Source organism: Arctopsyche grandis, chromosome 6, assembly GCF_051622035.1.
Source record: "Arctopsyche grandis isolate Sample6627 chromosome 6, ASM5162203v2, whole genome shotgun sequence".
In the NCBI taxonomy this organism is placed as follows: domain Eukaryota; kingdom Metazoa; phylum Arthropoda; class Insecta; order Trichoptera; family Hydropsychidae; genus Arctopsyche; species Arctopsyche grandis.
In genome coordinates this window covers 14,147,472-14,170,708 of record NC_135360.1, presented here as the reverse complement: position 1 = coordinate 14,170,708, position 23,237 = coordinate 14,147,472, and the positions used below count along the sequence as shown (strand labels likewise).

The following is a 23,237-nucleotide window of genomic DNA, read 5'->3' as shown; positions in this document are numbered from 1 at the left end:
CCTATGCGGAGCCTAGTGATTTAATCTTATTCCTTAATATTTATAAACCCACATAATCGTATTTGTATTTAATTACGTTCAATTACGCCTCTGGGCTAAATGCTGTACGGATTTCGGTAAACTCTCTTCGCATAATATAATCGGTTTCTTATTATTATTGAATTAGAAGGATTTGTACGAGTATTTTCTCGCTCACCAGCGAAACAATTCCACTTAATTGCTTCGCTGCTTACCTTAACAGCTTACCATGGGACTTTGAAATACTACTAATGTACATACATACATAGGTACGATTGATGTAATACAATTTTAATTCGATTTTTGTATATAGAGCGCAATTTACCCCACGATTGGAAATTTATTATGAGTCTTAATGAAAACGCGCAATTAGTGAGCGGTTCGACAAAATAGCGAAGCGCAACGTGCTAACGGGATTAACCCTCATCGTTCGTACAAATCGTGCGACATCGATTATCTTCTTCAACAATAATAAAGAGAAGGATGTGAAAGGGCGTGCCGAGAGCGTTCTAATTACAAAATCCACATATTAAAGCCAGGGATTTACGGCGCCCCGAGATGTGGGTTGGACGCCCCTGACCTTAATCGTGATCTTCACATTGGATCTTGGTTCGATTTTTCATATGACCTAATTACGCACTCGTTTGTTACGTATTCTTCCGTCGAGTCCCTATGCTTTTGTGCCGGACCGCCACGGACACAATGAGAGGCGATCAGGTTCATATTTTACAAAACGTCGACTAATCGAGGCGTTAATTTTAATTTACGACCTAAACAGCCCTTCCACGTCGGGGCCCTTTGTGAAGGGGTCCGCAGCCCTGGGCGTCTATCGTCCGATAGTTCCGGTCTAAAAAACTCATATCATTCTCCAAACGGTATCTCGTTTTGTATAAATCAAATTAAATGTGAAGATGCCGAAGACCTATGAACGTGATTGTAATTTTCTTCTGCTTTCTTAACGTTTTCGATGTCGTCGAAATATGGCTTTCTCTGCGTGATTGTCTTCTCAAGTGATTGTAATCAAGGTTCGTTATGTCGGGAGCTGGTATAGCCAGGAGGAATTGGTTGTAAATTATGTAATTTTGAGAATTACTACCACATTTAATAACGCTTCTGTTAATCATGGTAGAGCCCCAAGGGCATTTTATGTTAAATGACTTATATGTATTTGAATTTTAAAATATATTACGCACATTATTCAAGACGAGTCCTAGCGATTACAATAACCCCAGAAGTTCGATCATTTTCATTAACTATATATTTCATTGAAACGCTTTATCTCACTTACTATTGACCAAAATTTTGTAGTGAATTTACTTTTATTCTTCATCTTTTTATCCAATTTTATGTAGTTGTGGTTTCAACGTATCCATAGATAGGTCTTCTCCAAGGAAGCTACTTTTATTTAAAGTGTATCTCTTCTTGCTAATTGCTAGCAATTGGCCAATTATTATGGGTCGATAGTTCATATAAATGCCCCATCCACCCACTTTAATCTCTATTTGATTTATCAAAAATTGATGTTTAAATGTTGGTATCCACAAACATATATAAGTAAGTTACATTCCCAATTCTATCTATCTAGTAGTGTAGCTTGGTGGTTGCGTTAATGCTTACCACTGAGAGGTTTCCATGTTAAGGCCCTGGGTTGTCTTTGATTGAAAAGAATTTATTCGGAAGTATTTATGTGGTGCTGCTGATCAGACATGGATATTTTTGACTCCAAGTCGATCGCTTCCTATGAGAGTTTGCCAATTCATGTGATTTGATTGTTGAAACAGTTCCTCATTAAATTGGCAAAACCATCCTACCCACTATTTCATCACTAGAGACAACACATATTGGCATAATGGGAAAATATATATTTAAAAAAGAATATATGACCATTGTGGCTATAGTGACTCTTTGGGGCAACCTGTTAAGTCACTATGGTCTAATTTTAATATTAATATTAGGATTATTTTAAAGAAAAAATGTTAATTATCAACTTATCAGTTAATCAAAAAAATAATAAAAAAAAACATTTTCAGTTTAAATATATATACAATGAACTGAAACTGAAAGATTCATTATATTCTCAATGAAAAATAATTTTACTTTTTCAATGGTCTCTTGAAACCATCAAGATTACTACGTGTAGTGCAAAATTTTGGTAGTTGGCAGATGAAGTACTGAATCACACGATTTGGCCTAAAATTTTTATTACTCAATTTATTGTATTGGTAGAGTTACCACCCACTCCCACATAAAATCAACGGAATGAGGTTGTAATTCAATTCCGTCGGAATATTTGTTTATTTGCGAATCGAGTTTTTTTCTCCTGTTAATGATGATAAACGATTTTCATCGGAGGCGTATCGAATTTCCGCAAATATTTTCGATTTTAATTTAAAACGCTCCATCCGACCTTTATCGACATATTATAGATAAACACAATATCGTACAATTCTACCACGTGGAATGTTAACAGTTGTTGCGCAACACCGTTCCAGCAGCAAGCTACGTTATAAACAATTGATTTACAATAGACTTACATAGTACGTGTATGGGTAGTACGAAACGGCATTTTACAATAATCAAACCAGATAAATGCCAGTTTGTGGACTTAACCATTACCGTAGCAGCTTATACATGATTTATAAATTTAGCATTGGCGCCCCTCGTGCAATTAACGATTGTCGCTGGAATTCCATTTGGAATTCTTTAATAATTGTTGTATCTATCGTCACGTTTTGTTTTTAATTATTGGTTCGATTGTGGAATGGATCTGATGTTGTGTTTTGTTTCGTTTCAGATGAGCCCCGTTTGCAGGGGGGCGGCGGTGGCGGCGGGGGTGGAGGCGCTTGGGAGGACAGGGGGGGCACGGGGCGGCGCTCTTTAAGGGTGCCTCGACGTGAGCCCCCCGCAAGGGAGGAGTCCTGGGGCTCCGCCAGTGACCGAGACGCCTCCTCCGACGACGAGGCAGACAAATCCATCGGTTTCAAGTGAGTAAACATTACTAAATTGTGTACTGTATGTTTCAAACGACCGATTTTAGCGTTTAAGTCAGTGATACTCAATTTGTATTCCGTCTACTGATTAATTATATTTTAATTTATTATTGATCGATATTATTTCATGCTCATAACAGTGTATTAACTTACATATGTATGTATCTTTGTGATTAGATATTTTTTTTAAAAGTTATATAATTTTATCTTCATCCAACCGAGAAACGCCAGGCAATTCGGATACTCTATCGCTTTATATATGTATGTATATATGTACGATATCGTGAATTTATGTATGTTATACAATTTTTATCTATTGAATGTGGACGATGCAATAGATGCGAAACATATTATACCTATATAACCAGACTCAGTGGTTAGCGTATAATGCCTATACTACGGTCACGGGTTCGAGCCCTTGCTGACCAGACCTTTGATTTATGTTTGTGACTCCGGGTCGATCGTTTCCTATCAGGGTTTGCCAATTTATCTGATTTAATTGTTGATTCAAAGTTCTTTGTACCAAATTGGATCCCTCCCCTCATTTATATATGTTTAGTACATACGTATGTATGTATGTATGTACAAATTTGACTATGTCTTGCCTTGGGGTATCCCGTAATGGCACCATAGTAAATACAAATTTAATTAAACTGGAAAAAAATATCTCGATTTTATTTCCATAAGTTTCTCGCTGAACAAAATATCCTTTTTTTAAGGGAGTTGCAATTAAAGCTAAAGCTAAATCCAATTTCGGTGTCATATTGACAAAAAAGTAACCGAAACTCCACTATTTCTGAGAAACCGCTATGACTGAAAAATTGCTAGATATGTCTACAGACAAACCTTTATTTGTATAAAGGTTTGTACAAATAAATAAATAAAAAATTTTGCACCATTATATTCGTTATAAAAAAGACAATTACTCGTCTTTACTTTAAATTACGTAAAATTCAATGGAAATTTCAAAGCCGTTGATTTTTAGCACGTCCTCTTCTTAAAGTAGGCTTCGAAATTGTCAAATTGTATAATATTAAGAAAATACCTAAACCCTGAACAATTTTCGCCATTGCTTAAAATTTTTTTCTCGAAATTACCTAGAGTGTATTTTCTCATTTTCCGAATTGGCACAAGTGAAAAGAGAGAAACGCGCAAAAAAAACGGAACGAAGGAAAAACTTTTTTAAGCCTACTATGTACAGCCACTCGAACGCGTCAAATTAAGGTTCTCCGCATTTTTCCACTCGGATTCGTAATTTCCGCGCGTTTAAAGCGACAATGCTTCATTTTCCGACCGGGACGGAAATTTTCTCGGAAAATTTCCCGCTAATTTCGTTTATCGACGCCTTCGACACGTCTGCGACAGAAAATAAATATTTTCACAAATTAGATTTTTCGTGAATCGGCGGCAACTTTTTTTTTACGACATTCACAAAAAATACACCAATATTCTATCATATTGGAAATACATAATATGTTTGGGTGTTCGAGGATTTTCACATCAACGAACTTGTCCATAAATGTATAAATGCACGCGAACGAGGATACATTTCACAAGTGCACATAAACTTGCGCTAGTTTATGCAAATGCGTTTTCGTTTTCGAACCAGTTTACCATTTTTCGTGTATTGACTCGGCTTTTATTTAAAGTTCACGTGATTTGAACCCGTATGACCTATTCATATTTATAAACGCCATTAAAATCATTTCCAATTTGAAATTTATGTATATTTATCAGATTTATACGATTAAGATTTGACTTCGTCCAAGTTGCGTTAAATATATTTTGCGAATTATATTACTACGTGTATACATACATATATTTATCAATGATAAATGGCTGCAATTGTTATTGGTACATTTCCTATTATACATATTCCGAAATGGTCAATGATATTTTTTATATATATGCTGTCATTCGTTTCGAATACTTGTCAAGCGACAAACAATGCGTTAAAATATTATTTCAATACTTGTGTGTGAGAATTTTGATTGTGAAATTGCGTATATGCGAGACGTTTCAATGCTGTAACTTACGGTCTGTATTTATTATAGAAAATCCCAATATAAAAGGGTTATTAATGCGCACAACTACAAGAACTATTGTGGAAACTCACTCGTTTCGACACTGCTCCATTGTTGTAACGTTAAGTCACAGCAAAATGACCCTTGTAAAGAAATTAAATTCATGCTTTAACTCTCTGAGCGCCATTGTCAGTTATCTTCAGTGCGTTTGCGCTCGAAACACTTAACCTACTTATTATATTAACTTTAACTTTCCGCGCGTCGCTAATTCTTCGTAGCTCGGAAAATGGTCCATTGGTCGGTTTTTCATCCATCGGTACGTTACGGCCATTGTTGCTCGCGACGATGACACCGAAAGATAAAACCGAGTCATCTGTAGAGTCGTCCGCAAAAGGTTAAATTGCGAGGTTACAAACACCCTGGGTGCGGCCGTTGGATACTTACCATCCGTCATAAAGTTTCGTAATAAAATTGTCAACTTTGAACTCGAGAAAAGGTGTGTCTCTCTAACTGGATGTGTCTATTTTATATCGCATTAATAGAGGGCAAAGCAAATGCTGCTTACTTCTATTTATTGGTCCGGGTCTATATATTGACTTATTATATATGTATGTCATCGTATTATTAATTACGTACATTGATTTATGCATCTTTCCACTTTCCTCGGGTTTTTTGAAGGAAGCTCCGAAAGTGTATCAAAAATTTACTCAATTATTTTGTTGTTTTGTAATTGGCTAGGAAAGCACATTGGGGTTTACCTGTAACGCCTTCCTGGTACGTATATAAAATAAAAAAATAAGTACTTAACCTTGCTAATTTAGACAATGTTAATAACAACTGTGTATTTTTTATATTTGGTTTTTAAACCTCCAATCGCATAGGGGGTCGACCCGGCCGACTCGGTCAGAGTGCACATTTGAATACAATTATAGCACTTACACACATACACACATATGTCTAACTGGTATCTTAACACTGTCATATTCTTGTCAAGACGGCTATAAAATATCGCGTAAAGCTATGGAGACAGCCGTGAACGTATTTGACGTCGACAAAATCGGCTTTAGATTGTTTTTTTTTTTTACATTCGCTAACCTATTGATTAAAAAGTAAAAAACTATGCATAATCTCGACCATTGTCTGTTTGTGCCTTTATTTTTTTCAATCTTATCCAATCCATATTTACCAACCATGTGTAATCTTCCACTCACTATTGGTATAAGTATTTTTTTATTAATTTTTAAGTTGACCGGAAGTGTTACATCCCCTCATAGATTTCATATTTTTTTTAGACTTTTACATAGTTTTAATTATTTCCTAAACCGATCAAAGGATCGGACTGTAAATTGTAATAGAAATGATAAATTTTTGAAAAATGCAATAGGAATAAAATTTTATTCACTAATATTTTAAAAATATTTTTACCTCAACCGGAAGTAGTACTTTTACTCTAGAGAATCGAGGTTTTTCACCTTTCAATGCATTAAACTTAAATTCCATATCTAGAAATTTAAGCCTAATACCAAGTAATGTATAAAGTTTGGTGAAGATCCGTCAACCGGAATTGGCAATTTACTCTTGTTCGATTTTTCTTCCGTTATTTTTTTAGGCCCTTTCAATATGTATGTATGTGTGCTTTTCGTGAAAAAATTCCAGTATAATCCTTGTATCAATGTCATATAAATAAAAGAAATAACATAGTATTATTCTCGCTTTTCAAATTTTTTTAAATATTTCTTCGTCTTATCGAGTGCTCTTTGGTATATTTTATTTTATCTGTAAATTTTCTTCATTAGTATGCATATATGTCATGATAGTGTTAGCTTCTGTTTATAATGATTAATATCGTAGAGATGCCAAACTTCTAATAGTTTTAAGTGAAAACCGATCAATACTTCGTTGTTCTCGAGGACAATTTGTCAATTGTCACATTTGTTCAATGAGAAAACACGCACACGTATTCAAATTTAAACGAAGGTCTTTCGTAAGTAAATTTGCAAAATTTATGATTTATGAACGGAAGTTGCGATTGTAAATTTATTATACATATATACCTACATATACTTTCACACGCGTACGAATATCCTGAATAATAAACGAAGTCCCAAGTGGAATAGGCAAAGTGGATGAAGTCTCCCGGGGCTATTGTTCGGTTGTCTCGATGGCACAGAAAGATATGGAGACGTGTCTGAGACCGCAACTCTACGATTTAACACACCTGGCTAATTATGTTTTGCAATTAGACTATCGTGGTTTTGCAGAATAGAGTAAATAGTGTTTTCATTATTCTCAGGATTTATCGATTGACGTTGTTCATATTTTTGTCTAATATCAATTCGGATAAGCTCGTTTTAATTTAATCAACTTTTCTTTATTCGAGTTGGTATTTTTAATTGGAATAATTTTCAAAGCGGTAAAAAATGTTTAATAATAAAAAGGTCTATACGGAATTTTTTATCAGGTTAATTTAAAATGAAACGAGAGGGGTCACCACCGAGCGAAAACTTTGCGAACAAGGGAGAAAAGGCATAATTTTTTTGTGTCCTCAAAGAAAAGGAATATTAATCGAACCTTCCGGCTATTATCCAAATTTCACAAAGCCCCTCTCCCCCACCGCATACATTTTTTTCTGAATTATCAATCTTTCGTTGATGATACTTGTAAAAACGAATTAAACAGCACAAATCGGTCGGTAGCGTTTTGTGTGCCGACGACTACGATAACGATCATAAATAATGAAAGCAAACAATTTAACAGATGACGAAGCATTTTCGTGAAAAGTGCTATGAAAAGAAAATTTGAGTTATTGGGCTATCGAAAACGATTTATTCCATCGACGTTATCGAAAGAACGACCTACAAAATAAAAAAAAGCAATCGAAGACGCTGACATTCAAAGTGACAGACTACGCTAAAATGAAACAATGTTATATGTATAAATCTTAAATATGTAATTCAATTTTTTCTACAAGAGAAGATTTTTTCCTCTCAAATGAATAGTTTGTTGAATTATCTTAGAACTTTAAAAATATCAACACAAAGTTTTGTGATCTTGAGAAAATTATACCTCGAGATTTTGATTGATTTGTATGTAGTATCCAGAGATCTGGAGCGGAGCGTGGAGCAGGAGCGCGGAGTAGTGGAGTAACGAATGTTAGCACGAATCAGGAGCGGAGCTGGAGCTCGAAAATTTTTAGTGCTCCACTGCTCCGATATTTTGTTTTTATTTATTAAATGAATGCTTTTTTTAAATCTGTTTTTCAATTTATGATAAATTCAATATTTGATGGTTAACACTTAAGGTCTGACCGCACTAGGCGACATTGCGCTGCAGCGACGCAGCGCTGCATATCATAGTTGGTACAAAAGGCAACTATGACGCGCAGTGCCACTCTTAAGCCTAGACCGTACTAGGCGGCACTGCACTGCAGAGACGCAGCGCGGCCAAATATTTTTTGTATGAAATTGTATGACATACAACGCACTACGAGTGGCGCGACACTGCGCGTCAGAGTTGCCTTTTGTACAAACTTTTATGTGTTGCGATGCGTCGCTGCAGCGCACTGTCGCCTAGTGCGTGCAAACCTTAAGTGCGTTCTATTTCATTTAATTTCATACAAACAATATTTGGCCGCGCTGCGTCGCTGCTGTGCAGTGTCGCCTAGTGCGGTTTAAGCTTTAAGTAAAATGCACATGCTGTCCTTGTCACCCCATCTAAATTTCTTCAAATATGGGATTCACCGTTATCACTCACTGTCAAGCAAGAATAAATACAAGGATAGAGTGTTACCGAAAACACTCCAGGTGGTGAATTTTGGGACTGTGTACCATGTATATGGGCTAGGGGTGCAGCGTTTTTTTCACATGTTTAAAAGTATGTAGTAAAAAAAACACGTACGACGTCCCACGCAGTGTTTTTTCGCTCTAACCACGTATGTACATATTACGGAACATATGAATGTGTCCATATATAATGTACTTATAAATATTTTTCGTACTTCTGTTGTCGTTCTGTGCTGTGTCTTATAAATTTATTTTTTCTTTATTGAATTTTAAAATTTTAAATATTGTACACTAAATATTGTACACTAATATATATAATATGTATGTACCCTATTTATGGCCAGTGCTCGGAATTCATTTGCATCAATGACAAGTCACGCATTGACTTTGTATTACATATGTATATTGACGAATGCGTGTGCATAACTGTTCCTGACATTTATCTGATATAAATTTGCACACCGAACAAAACACAAGAAGACAGAAGCGCACTCGGAAAATGCACTTGCTCACGCGCCACGTGCATAATTGACGAAAGTCTCACGATTGGTCAAAGCTCGCACACACACACACACATACGCACAGGTGAGAAATGCGAAAGCTCGAGTGTGTGTGTTCGTGGACGGGTCGTATTTTTGGAATTGCACCTTTGCGGCTGACTGAGTGCACAGGTGTGTAGGAATGCAGTCGATGTAAAAATAGCGACGAGTCTCTCTGGAGCTTTTGTTGTGTCTCGCTCTCGGATGAAATGCGTTTATTGTTAACTGCGGAAAAGCTCGAGTGGACTTTAAGTTCTCCTCGCAGACATAAATCGAGGTTTTCGCTTTTCTTTTTTGAACTGTCCCGAGTCCAGACGGACGTTAAAGCCCGGAACAAAAGTGTAACTTTAACCTTTGGCGCGAACGCTCTTCCAGGATTTGACTCAGAAGTCTCCTTGCTGACGCGGCGAATCGTTTCAACTTTTAATTTGATGACGAGGCTCGTAACTCGACACACGATCCTTTAAAACTTAATCTGAATTATATGGATTCACCGTTTGACCCTTCGCATATGTATTCGTCGGGGTTATTTACCCGGAGCTGGAGTTGAAACATTTTGTCCATTATTCTTCTCCGGTTCTATTTAGACCATAGATCAACTATTTTATGTCTCCAGCGGGACTACATACATATATGATATTATCTTTTTGTAGTTAATATAAGTTCAATTCATCATCCAAGACTTCGTTTTATTTTTAATTATTTTATCAACAATACTATTATAAAACGATTGTAAGGTTTTTGAAATATGAAAATAGAATACAATAAAATCTATGTTCGGAAAGTTTTTCCAATATATGTATATATCATTAATAATGGTTAATTAAGTATTAAGCACTCGGGTCTGGGTCACTGCATCGAAAGTCGAAAGCCGAAAGATCGAAAAGAATGTATGCATGGAAAACGGTACCACATATATGTATATGTATGGTAATACTAGCACTTAAATTGTAACCAATTGTTCGTTTATGAACAAACTAGTATGTTCATAAACGAAAAGTATTTAAAAGTTAATTGTTAATTATTCGCTGCGTATAAAAATATATTACATGATGTTTAATTTAATTTTACGGCACGGCTATTCTTGCCTGAAACAAACCTTCACATTGTCATTAATGTATCCAATTCATTTTATTAGCTTGTTTCTCTTTAAACTCCGGACTTGACGATTAACGACCACTATTCTGTATACCGAAAAATTTCATATCATTTGAGCAGAACAGCTAGGCGGTGCATTCAAAATGCATTAGTTTAATACGGTCAACGGTTTATCTCTCGCTTTCGAAGCCAAACGCAATACTGAATATAGGGGGCGTCATTCACGTCATCGTTCAACGTATTACTAATATATGTACGTACATAAATTTCATTACAATTTTTTATTATAATATATTATAAAGCCCTCGAATTCGTTAAAGGCTATTTTTTCGACTTCGTCATCAATTGAAATTGTTTATTTTGAAATGCTTAATTCTCTTCAACACTTGATGTTTGATGGATGATTTCGTTAACGAGATTATTTTGCGCTTGTTGTGTATCCGTTCTATGTTTATTTAACTGATTTTTTTTTAGATTAATTCGTTTCAATTGCCTTTTTCCGCATTATCGAAATAAGTGTAAGCTAATGATGTCCGCTACTTTTCCGGGCTTTTATTTTATTTTATTAATTTCGCAAATCATTCGACGTCGCCATGTTTAAAAAACGTTCAAAGTTCGCAATCACGCGAAAAAATTCAATAACAGCTTATTATTTATCAATGACGACGATTTTCGATGAAATTCTGGAAGTATTTCTTTCCTACGGTGTTGTCGAATGTAAATTCGAATTGGGAACGAGGAAGTGAGGCATTCTGTAAAGGTCGTCGTAGACGCTTCAAACGAGAAATTTCCAGCATAACTTAAGGGATAAATATATCCCACAGAATATAATTTATAATATAATATATAATTTAAGGGATAAATATATCCCACAGAAACATGTTCAAAGTAGAAAATTTCCCGCTTGGTATACTGCACCCCTAAAAAAAGTCCTGAAGGAAAAGTACAAATTTTTTAAGAAATTCAAAAATTATAACAACCTGGCTGACCATCATACCTTTGTACTATTACGCAATCGGGCAAAAACTTTAGAGAAAGAATGTTTCAAAAATTATATGACTTTAGTAGAAAACGACATTTCCTTGAATCCCAAAGCATTCTGGTCCTACATTAAATCAAGGAACAAAAACAACGTCCTACCTCATATTCTGTATCATGGTGACATTACTGCTGATACGGGGGTGGACATTTGTAATTTGTTTTCTTCCTTCTTTTACTCGACGTTCCTTAAACCGGTCTCTAATCAATCGACTTCCTCTTATCCCTTACCAACCAACGTCTGTTCTGTCACATCTTCCTCTGAAATTGGATCAATTGAAATTCGAAGTGAAAAAGTATTAAATATTTTGAAATCAACTGATATTCATAAAACAGCAGGCCCAGATTTAATTTCTCCAATTTTTATCTCAAAATGTGCTGAAAGCCTAACTTTACCACTAACCATTATCTATAAAAGATCTATTAGTGAGGGCCTTGTACCTTGTATCTGGAAATCAGCATTCATATCTCCTGTACATAAGAAAGGAAAAAAAAACGAAATTTCCAATTACAGGCCTATATCAAAGCTATGTATATTTGCTAAGATATTAGAAAAATTAGTGTACGACCAACTTTTTCCAGCTATCTCGCAATCTCTTAGTATGCAACAACATGGTTTTCAGAAAGGACGCTCAGTTACAACAAATTTACTACTATTTAATGATTTCGTTACTAATGCCATGAACGATCGGTCTCAGGTTGATACTATATATACAGATTATAGTAAGGCATTTGACAAGATTGATCACGATATTCTCCTTGAAAAACTTTTACAGATCGGTATTCATGGTGATCTCTATAGATGGTTCACCTCATACATTACGCGTCGATCACAGGCTGTCTCATTAAATGGATTTATATCGAAATGGATGAATATTCCTTCTGGTGTTCCACAAGGCTCCCTCTTGGGACCTCTATTATTCAATATTTTCATCTTCGATATTGAAAAATGTTTTCAGAATTCAAATGTACTATTATTTGCTGATGATATGAAGATTTTCAAGAGAATAGACAACCGAAATGATGCTTTGGCCCTACAAGATGATTTGTTCAGACTAGAGGCTTATTGCAGCATAAATAAGTTGGAAATTAATGTAGCAAAATGCTCCTGCATAACCTTCACCAGAAAACTATGTCCAGTTGACTTTCCTCATTCAATTAACGGACATAGACTCACAAGGGTATCGGAAATTAGGGATTTGGGAGTCTTTTTAAACTCTGATCTATCCTTTAGTAAACATATTGACAATGTTGTAGCTCGAGCGTCGAAGGCCCTCGGGTTCGTCATCCGGTCCTCCAAATGCTTTACTTCTATAAAATCATACAAAATACTATATTGTGCATACGTAAGAAGTATTGTTGAGTTTGCATCCCAAGTTTGGAACCCAGATTACTCTGGTGCAAGAGACAGATTGGAGCGCATTCAGAAGAGATTCCTGAGGTACGTCAGTAGCCGTTTTGGATTAACCTATACTTCCTATGAAGATGCTTGTAGGTGTCAGCATCTACTTCCTCTTGTCAAAAGAAGGGAGATAGCTGACATCTCAACAATTTTGAACATCCTTAACGGCTCGATTGACTGTCCTCAATTATTGAGCAGACTATCATTGCGTGTACCAAATAGAATGACTAGATGTAATGAGCTCCTTTACATACCTAATACTTTTTCTAATTATGGAAGAAGCTCATTCATCTGGCGTGCAAGCTCCACCGTCAACACACTAATCTTAACAATTTCTATGTTTGACTTATTTAATATTAATGCTATACAAGCTAGAGTAATTATTGCAAATTTGTTTTTCGATGATTAATTTTAATGAAAGTTTATGATTATGATTATGAATTTTTATTTTGATGTATTTATTTTGTCTTTTTGTTTTTTGTTATATATTATATTTTTTATATTATTTCATAATTTTTATCATATTATTATTCTTATTATTCTGATATTTTTATTATACTGTTATTTCTATTTTTTTTCTTTTTTTGTTTTCTTTAACTATCTTACTCTATTATCATTTTTGTTTCTTATTTTAAATGTTTGAGCTTTTCTTTTTTTACCTATATGTGAAAATTATTAATGGTTTACTTAACATAATTATATTTTTTTTACTATCAATCTAATAAACTGTAAACTGTAAATTTTCCAAATAAATAAAATAAAATAAAATAAAATAACTTGGGGAAATTCTCCACGTGTTTTCAATGTGCGCGATTGCGCCCTTTCCGCCCTCTGGAAAATACGTGAAAAACTGCGAGAAAAGCTCTTATTGAGTTACGCGTCCATGTGGGCGGACTAAAACTCATGATGCCTTAAAAATTTTATATATCAATCATTGTAAAATACGCTGAATTATGTTTGTTTTTTTCTTATATAGCAGTAATATTCGTATTTCTAATTACATATATAAATATTGTACATTTCAACTGACATAACAAACCCATACCTTGAAAAGGTCACTTTTTAATTATACGATTCTTTGAAAATTCCTCAAAATTACTTAAATCGTTTTAAATCCTTCAAGAATCTCAAGATTTTCACAAATTCTTGATTTTTGTATAAAATTTCTGAATTTGAATTTAATGTCAATTTGATTTAACGTCGGAAATCATATTGCCTACTAAAGGGTATTTAGCGGGCTAGATGATAATTTAGCGATACGTACTATACCAATTTTGTATTACATACTACATATAATCGAATAATATTGTAGGATTCAGTTTTCTGACCTAGAATAATGCACGGTGGAATGATTAGGTTGGCATGCATGTCAAGCGATTTAGTCGTTGGTGCACTCCGCCTATTAAACAATGTTTAAAATCACTCAACGAGTCTCATTTTTTACAGACAACCAGATACTACAATATATTTATTTTATTTTCACATCGATATATACCAGGATGGCCTTACAGGTAAACCCCAATGCGAATTCCTAGAAAATTAATTACGAACATTGCAGCATTTTTTTTATTACATAAATCGATGTATTTCGAGGGGCTGAAGAACATTAAATTAACAATAAATTAATCCATAGAGACAGTTATAGATTTAGACTTGTGCATACATTTTTACATATTGTACATAAATCAAATTCAGATATTTGTGACATAGCGGGTAGAATGATTTTTGACAATTTGATGGAGGAACCCAATTAAATCAGATAATTTGGCAAACTGATAGGAAAAGATCGACTTGGAGTGACAAATATCTATGGAAGTAGCAGCATTAAATATTAGCACGGGATCGAACCCGTTAACCTCTCGGTGCTAAACATAAACACAACCACCGAACCATACTGCCATACTTCAATCAAATAAAATTGAAAAATTTCACTAGATATCAAAACATTACTCGTGTATTGATTTCATTAAGCTTATAGAATAAAATTAATTTGGTGTATCTTTAGATATACATATATGTACATTTATTAAATTATATCACTCTGCGTCCGTGAAGGGTTTTAAAGTTTTGACCCGAAGATGGACAGGCGGAGCTTTCAGCCCAAAACTTTACATTTTGTCTCTCCAGTAAACTTGTGAAATTATTCTCGGAGCTTTAATTAAAAATATCTTTAAAAGGTTGTTACGTTGCATAATCTCAAGAATGGAATTTGCTTGTCAGAATGCTACGCCGCAGACGCCACCACCACTCTGTTCTCACCCCTTCCTGGGCAAGACTATTCTGGTGGGCGTTATGAAGGGTGTCTCATTAAGACGTAGAAGTGCTTGTCTACCGTTGTTATCTCGACTTGTGGTTAGACCTTGGGGACCTGTTCGACAATGTCCATCAAAAGCGGCAGATCAGCAACCGCAACACCCCTCATCGACCCTCCCTAAGGTCGTAAAAGAAAAACTCCCCCTCTACCTTTAATTCAAGGTTAGATTAATCTTAAGGTTGCGAACTAAAAACAGAATTGCCGACAAGATTTTCTCTTTAACGTTTGAAATGTGGAGCACTTTCTCGCTATCTTCCCTGGAATGTACATATAATCTTAATGATTTCGTGTAAGCGATCTTAAATTTGATCGTAGATATGTATTATATAAATGGTCTCATCCTATTGTTTCGATGAACTTTATTAAACACTTTCAACTTAGTTTGAAGTTGTTTATATCTACAATATATATCAACAGATAAATTTTTATGGTTCAACTCCTGTTAGTTAGTTAGTATTACATTGTTTATGTAAAGAACACTCTTCAGGCTTTTTTTCCACATGAATTATGGATCGATGAAAACTTCACATAAGACTTTATGTTCGGCAACCATTATTTTCAGCTCATATTCCATGGCTATGGTGTATGCTTAAATGTTTATTGATTGGACTGGAAAATACACTATCGAGAAGAGAAAAAAATACACTATTCACTAATGTAAATACGAATTGATCCTGAAACTTTTTCAGCTTTTTTCCATTTCAGCATGGCTCAAACTGAATGTGTTCAAATTGAAAAAAAAGCTGTTAATTGTACTTTTGTGTAATATTTACTTCTACGACAGTGCAATAATGTAAAGATGCAGACACACAATGGTACACGGCTCGTGTTTTTTTTTAATAGTTTTGCAAAAAACCTCTAGCACGTCTAATCTATGCCATCGCGATCCTTAGCAAAACTCACCCCCTGGAAGTTTTTCGGTGATATTAGATCCTTGTATTGACACAAGTTATACAGTAATTTCCATATTTTAAGTAATGTTGGAGAAACTTGTCGAAATTATAAGATCGTACGAATTAACAATGACATGAAAATACGCCCATCATAGCTGGAAACCACAAGCACGTCCCTTTCCACACTTTTCAGTGTGTTCTTACCATTAGTTACGAGATGTATTGGCATAGTTTAGACACATACTTAAGTTTAATAATTAAATGTATTTAAAAGTTTAATTAGAAATTATTATAGGATTTATATATTTTTTTTATTAAATAATTTTTGTTCATTCCTAAATCAGACTCGTTGGGCTTAAATGAAACTTAGTATGACTTTCTATTTGAAGAAATGTAGGAGAAACTTGTCGAAATAATAAGATCGTACGAATTAACAATTACATGATACGCCCATCCCAGATGGAAACTGAGAGCACGTCCATGCTGTACGATTCGGTGTGTTCTTAGTCTTACCACTAGGGCTCACAAATGTAAAATTTGGCCCGACACATTTCTCGTATGTTCTATTCCTATTTTTTCCTAATCCTAAAATGTTTAGAATCCCCTGCCTTGTTTTTGTTGTTGTTTTTTGGCTTCGATTCGAACCGAAATTTACATACTTCAATTTGATGTATTGATTTTTCTGTCAATTTCAATATAATGATTGATCATTTTTGACCCGCGTTGAAAGATCACATTTCCTAGTTTGTCAGAAGACATAAAAAGTCGCATAAAAAGTGCACATTTCATACGAAAAGTGCAACGCGAGATTTAGACGAGTCGCACGTTCCACTTTCGACTTTATCGCACGACGGCGCTTTTAACCCCTACGCCGCGACTGCATTAACCTCTAGCCGCTCCGATTTCTATCGGCGAAATGTTAATTTAACCCTGAATGTGTAATTAACACGCTCTCACCACCGGACAGGTCGCTCTCACCCCGTTCTAATTTTAGCCGCTTATTAATCATGCATCGATGCGAAATTTTTCGCACTTCCAAAGTCGGAATATTCCCACAGTTATTCAGCGGCGGCGCGCGCGATGAGAGTTAATAAATATAAAAGCGAGTCTCGCTCCTTTTGTGTGCACTTTGCGTGCAACGCGATCGTATTGTATGCATTATGCAAATTTAGATGCAATTCAATATCTTACGGCTCGCTTTGTTCCAATTGTCGCATATGTGCGAGCCTCAGCGTCTCCTTATCGTGTTATTTTTAATGCGTTTTATTTGAATTTGTCTTCGTATATCTCGCCGGTCTGAATATACATATATGTAGATAATAAAAATAAATAGTGGCGCATGTGAAACTTTCAATGTGTCTTCATAAAACGCCTGTCACATAATTTCACCAATGAACTTTATTGTACTTAAACGCGCCTTTATATATCTCGAATGGCCCTTGAGTGGAATATAAATTGCCGTAGTTTAGTTTTTTTCCGTCTTTGCTTTGCTTTGTCGACAACTATTTAAAACATCCACCAATTTGCATTCAACGTGAAGCGCTCACGTGCTGCATTTAATTGGTTCGTGGATGCCGAGCTGCATAACGATGCGTTTCGCAATATCTCTACCCACACAATTAATGGGTCAATAGTAAAAATCTCAAATAAGGTCATCGAGTCTTCAGCCAACTTTGTAGTGCTCTTCCCCATCAGCGTGTATATATTTCACAATTGAACGGACTTGAGTTCGCAATGACATTAAATGCATGCATATCAAGTGGTTGTTTATGTTTCTTGATTGATACTAAAGAAAGTTTACGTGTACATCAGATCAGGAGCATCCTTTGCCTGGTCAAAGACCTGCTCCTTCCACTCAATCTCCTCATGTTTACTACATATTCATTTATTAGCCAGTAGCATAGCTTGGTGGTTGCGTTAATACTAACTGCCGAGAGATTGTGGGGTTCGATCCTTGATTGAAATAAATTTATTCCGAGCATTATCTATAGTGCTGCTGGTCAGACTTGGATATTTGCGGCTACAAATCGATCGTTTCTTATCAGAGTTTGCCAATTTATCTGATTTTATTGTTGAAACGGTCATCATCAAATTGGCTAAACCATCCTACCTTCTATTTGTCACCACTAATTAAATATGATTTATAAATATATATGTAAGTTTAATACCATAGGTGTGGCTAAGGGATAAACCCCTTAATAGCGTCATGGAAATTTATTAAATTGCGTCCATCGGCTATGTAGCCTTTCCCAAAGTTTATAAATGAATAGAAATATTTATAAATTGTGCCTCTTATCATTGTTTTTAATTCTAATTAATGATTGTAAGTAGAGGAAATTTGTATTCAAATTCAGTCTAAAGCTAATAAAACATGCAGATATAATTTCAAGTTTGTATGAAAATACATATTTAAATAAGCATCTTCAGAATAGTGCATGGATATTTAGCCAACCTGAGCTCAGCAGACACACAGAACAATATGCGGTACGTTTTTTTGATAGTTTTGCACATCTAAAAAAACGCTAGCACGTCTTATCTATGCCATTGCGATCATTGGAAAAACTCACCGCCTGGAGTGTTTTCGGTGATACTTTATCCTTGTATTGACAGATTTTACAGTGATCGATGATGGTGATTCCCATATTGGAAGAAATATAGGAAAATTTGAAATAATAAGATCGTATGAATTATCAATGAGATGAAGATACGCCCATCACAGCTAAAAACCACTTTTCAGTGTGCTCTTACCGCTAGATTCGTCGGAAGATTTTGTAGGGTTTCGCGAAAGATTTTTTGATGTCTGTTTTAAATACAGAAAGTCCTGAAAGTATTTTTGAAAAGATGCAACTAAATATGCAACTGAATTGCAGCACTAAGGGCCGGGCCGCACCGTGCAACTTTGTCGGCCGACAAGTTGCGCGACACGAAAAAATGTATAGAAATGTGTGCGACAAACAAGTTGACGGGTGTGGCATGTCCCATCTACCTGCATGCATTGGTCTGGTCGCCCTCAACCAAGTTGTTCGCGAGTTGAGCGGTGCGGCCCGGCCCTAAGAGCAGGTTTGATGTCGAAGACGACATGCAATGAAGATTTTTTACACTTCACACCACTTTTCAAAATAAGGATTCCTCGAAAGCTGTCATCAACTATGTAGAAAGGTTGAATCATCTTTTCACTTACGAATGTCTTCATAGAAAAATCTGAGCTCACATCACATTATGTATTTAGTAGTCATAGGGTGTTTCAAAATGATTCATAATGTGTACGAACTTCTCTAGTATACAGTTACTAAGCATTGAGTGCGTGGGGTTCACGAGATCAGTGAGTAACGCATCCTTGGCTTTGATGCCTGCACCGTCGTCGTTTGTGATCCCTTTTTATACTATTGCACTTGTCCAAGACCTGATCGATCTGTACGAGTGCAAATTGTGACGTTAATAATGGTTCACGTCTGCGTGACACGCGCTCATACCCAGAAATGGTCATACGATCCGCGGTGTGACAACGGGAATCGTGCGTCGTCGGTAAGATCGTGTTGTCCATCTCTCGTTCAGTAAACAAACTCTTGACCCATAAATTTTACTCGTCTCTAACCGAGCAAGAAAGTGAGGATTTTTAATTAACACTTTTCTCTTTCTTTATCTACATATCGCCGCTTACGTCTCGTTTGTAGTACTGAGCTACTATTAAAAGGGTTAACTGTTGTTCTGCTCGCCCAATTTTAATTCGACGCTTGTCTCCTTACCATAATTGATATTACGCATGACTTTTATAAGAATATATATGATTCACGATTTGTATCACTTCTTTACACATTGGGAAAGGTCAATTGAGGAAAAGCTGTATGTCAATTTTATATCAAGACAATTCCGGTGCATAATATTTTCAATCGAAAATTGACCTTTAGAACTATGTATGTATGTAATCGTTGACTAAGTGATTAGCATTGCTATGTATGTATGTACATACAAAATTTTAGCGTCTGTTTTCTGTAATCGTTCTCAATGAAGTGCCACAATTTGTGAAAGCTGAAGTACTTATCAATTTGCATGTTGATGTGGTTACAAAAACAGCGTGTTAATCTTTAAAAACATGTACCACATGTGAAACTTTTTAAGGCTGAAATGTTTTCAACATACATGTAGAAATGATTTTTAAACGAGCCGAGTCGTATGTGTGGTTGGCCAAACTGCTAGGGATAAAGTGTGTGTGGTATGCATGGGAGAGACCGGATGCGTGTTGTTATGGTCACTTGTTGGAGAACAAGCCCGAAGACATGTTATAATAAATACATAGTTCTGACTTAATCTGCGTTTCACTTGGAATCCTTCACATCCGGATCCTATATACATATGTATATTCATATATTTCAAATTTTTTTCATGTCTGTTTTCTCCTGATATCGGTTTTTATTTATATTTTAGTTTAAGAAATTTATAGAGTATAAAAAGTAAAATATCAATATATAATTGTATTGTACGGCCTCATACTGTATATTGCGCTACAGTGCTCAATCTATTTAGTGGATTGTGTATTGATAAACTGCAGAAAGTGCAGAATAGGGCAATGCGTGCAATTTCGAATGTGAGGAAACGTAAGAATGTTAGTATTGAGTATGTTAGATGAATTGAAATGGTTGGATATTAGAAATAGTCTTAAATTAAGCACTTTAAAATTTGTATATAAGCAAGATAAGAATATATTACCCAAATATTTTAATAATTACATAGTTAGGAATAGAGATACATAATTATAAAACTCAAAATAGGAATAAATTAATTATAAGTAGAGTTAAGAAAGCAAGAACTGCAGGAGGTATTTTTCACAGAGGTGTACAAACTATAATGCCCTTCCTGAGAGTATTAGAAGTGCTAATAGCATTGGTGCTTTCTTGAAGTGGTTAATGGATACCTCCGTGGAAGATGATGTAATTATATAAGTTAATAAATGCAATGTTTGGCATTATAATATTATTTTAAGGTTACTAATTATAGTTTTTTTAATTATGTTATATTATAGTTATAATTTTAGTTGTTACTTTTGTTATATATTCATTAGCAAGTTGCTATAAATAAATAAATAAGAAATGACGCAATGAGACAATTGTGTTTTATAGCGGGTTGACACGGTGCGAGTAGCTTGGACGAGTAACTTTGACGTCTAAAACGTTAAAAAACGATTGGATCACTTGTTGCCACGCTGCGAGTAACGTCCAAGCTACTCGCATCATGTCAACCCGGTATTAACGTGCCATCTGAAATGTTCTCGAATCTCATCGTACTGGTTCACGTGATATAAAGTAATCGATTATTGAATTAACATATGTACATCGCTTGTTTTCTGTATGTATGTATGTATACTACTACAACAAGCAATTTTAAAATATAACCCAGATTCATTTTCCTCAATCTGATTCTAAAAACAAAAAATTGAAATATTTACAAACACTAATAATAATAGGTTGTAGAAAATTACCATATATATTACATACATACATGGGGAAAACCTTCCATTTTGCTTGCATAATATGTGTATGATTTTTTTCAACAACATTTTTGATGAGCCATACGTATTTTATTCGATGGCACAAAAACTAGCTATATATAGAAAAACAAATAGATTTAAGAAAACCCATTTTTTGCCTTTTGAACTTTAGCATTTGATGCATGATAACGTTATTTCAAAGCATACACAACAGACTTAACCCTTCGGTTCATCGATAGGATCACCCAAACTATCAAGAACACTAAACAAATTGATAACTTTGAGCCCGGAGGTCCAGATGGACAGTGCCCGAAGACCGATAGGCGATCTACCTCCGTATCTAGAATGACCACGACAGAGGAGGTCTTCCCAGATAACAATTTTAATATTTCAAAGGCGTACGGTTTTAATTGGAGATCTCGGCCGATACGGTAGACCCAGGTCGCTTGTCACCTCCTTCACGCCCTTATCTGCGCTCTCTAGTCGTTCACTCTGGGTAATTTCGGTGACCGATCATCTCGGCCGGTCCTCTCCTTCCTCCTATCTCCCATTTTATTTCATTCGATAAGTTTTTAACGAGCCCGCTCCCACAAACGAGACGGGTGCGTGGAGCCACTACTATGGACCACTAGGGACGTTGAACTTGCGTGGGCTTGCGGCCACGCTAGCCGGTAGATGCACCCAAGAATTCTGTGGTACACATCACATAAATTACTCTGTATTTCGTCTTTATATGCGCGCTCGTGTACACGTTTTTATTCCCCCTTCTCCCCCCCTTTGGTAGTAATCACCGTGCTGAGAAACGTTATCTCACGTCTTTGACGTAGCGCGTAACGCCCCCGTACTCTGGTCGGTTAAAAATGACGCGAATTAAAGCGACATGATTGCTTCCTTCCTTATCTGGGTTTGATTTCATCGTTGAGGTCTATTTTCTTGAAATTACAACTCGAATCAGCTCCGGTTATGTCCGACCATGCTCTTCGACAAGGACTTAATTTGGTCTTTGGTTTGATGAATTGATCTTCACCACTGCCCGATTTACCTATCAACTGAATGAATTATAGCTTAATGGGGCAATCGTTTAAAGTTCCGATAGTATTTTGATCTTTGCCGTATGCCCAAATCATGGATTGAGCAATGGTATTTAGACTGATCCAAAAGTTTTATTTCGTTTGATGTTAATGTTTTGAAGAGTTTGTCAATTTGGTTACTACATACATACATCGGAGTACAAACACAGTTCTGATACCGCTTTATCTGCATAAAAATGTTAAACAGATAGATTTTTAGGAACTCATTAAACTAGTAGTATATAACATAGTTTTAAAATTTGTTAGTAGTATATGTATGTATATATAACAAAATTTTCCAAATTTGTCAAAATACAACTATGTAGATCGCCAAGTTCTCCCGTGTAATGTCTGGAACTAGGAAAATGATTCATCTTCACCCTTCCCAGTCCTGCGTCAAGTTGATAGCAGCATTTAAAGATGGGGATCTTGCTGAATCCTTAATTTGGTCCTTCCGTCTTGCAGGAGACCGTCCTCTTCCCCGCTTACCATCCACGACTCCAACCATCACCAAATTCACGAGACTTCCCTCATTTTTCTGATACTGGCAATATGTCCAAAACAGATAATTATCCTTTTTCTAG

At 35.5% G+C, this 23,237-nt stretch overlaps 2 protein-coding genes across 16 annotated transcripts in view; both read left to right on the top strand.

Annotated features, from left to right (window-relative positions):
• LOC143912753 (uncharacterized) overlaps positions 1–23,237 on the top strand; it is a 602,600-nt gene that overhangs the window by 467,670 nt on the left and 111,693 nt on the right. The window lies entirely within an intron of this gene.
• The window catches only part of LOC143912755 (rho guanine nucleotide exchange factor 10), a 502,593-nt gene that overhangs the window by 467,670 nt on the left and 11,686 nt on the right, over positions 1–23,237 (top strand). For all 13 annotated transcript variants that reach the window (XM_077432123.1, XM_077432110.1, XM_077432115.1 and 10 more), the window contains one exon: positions 2,813–3,002. Coding sequence is in view for 12 of the 13 variants with exons in the window: in XM_077432110.1 (XP_077288236.1) it covers positions 2,813–3,002 (190 nt within the window). In the remaining variant the exon portion in view is untranslated. The remainder of the gene's footprint in view (positions 1–2,812; positions 3,003–23,237) is intronic.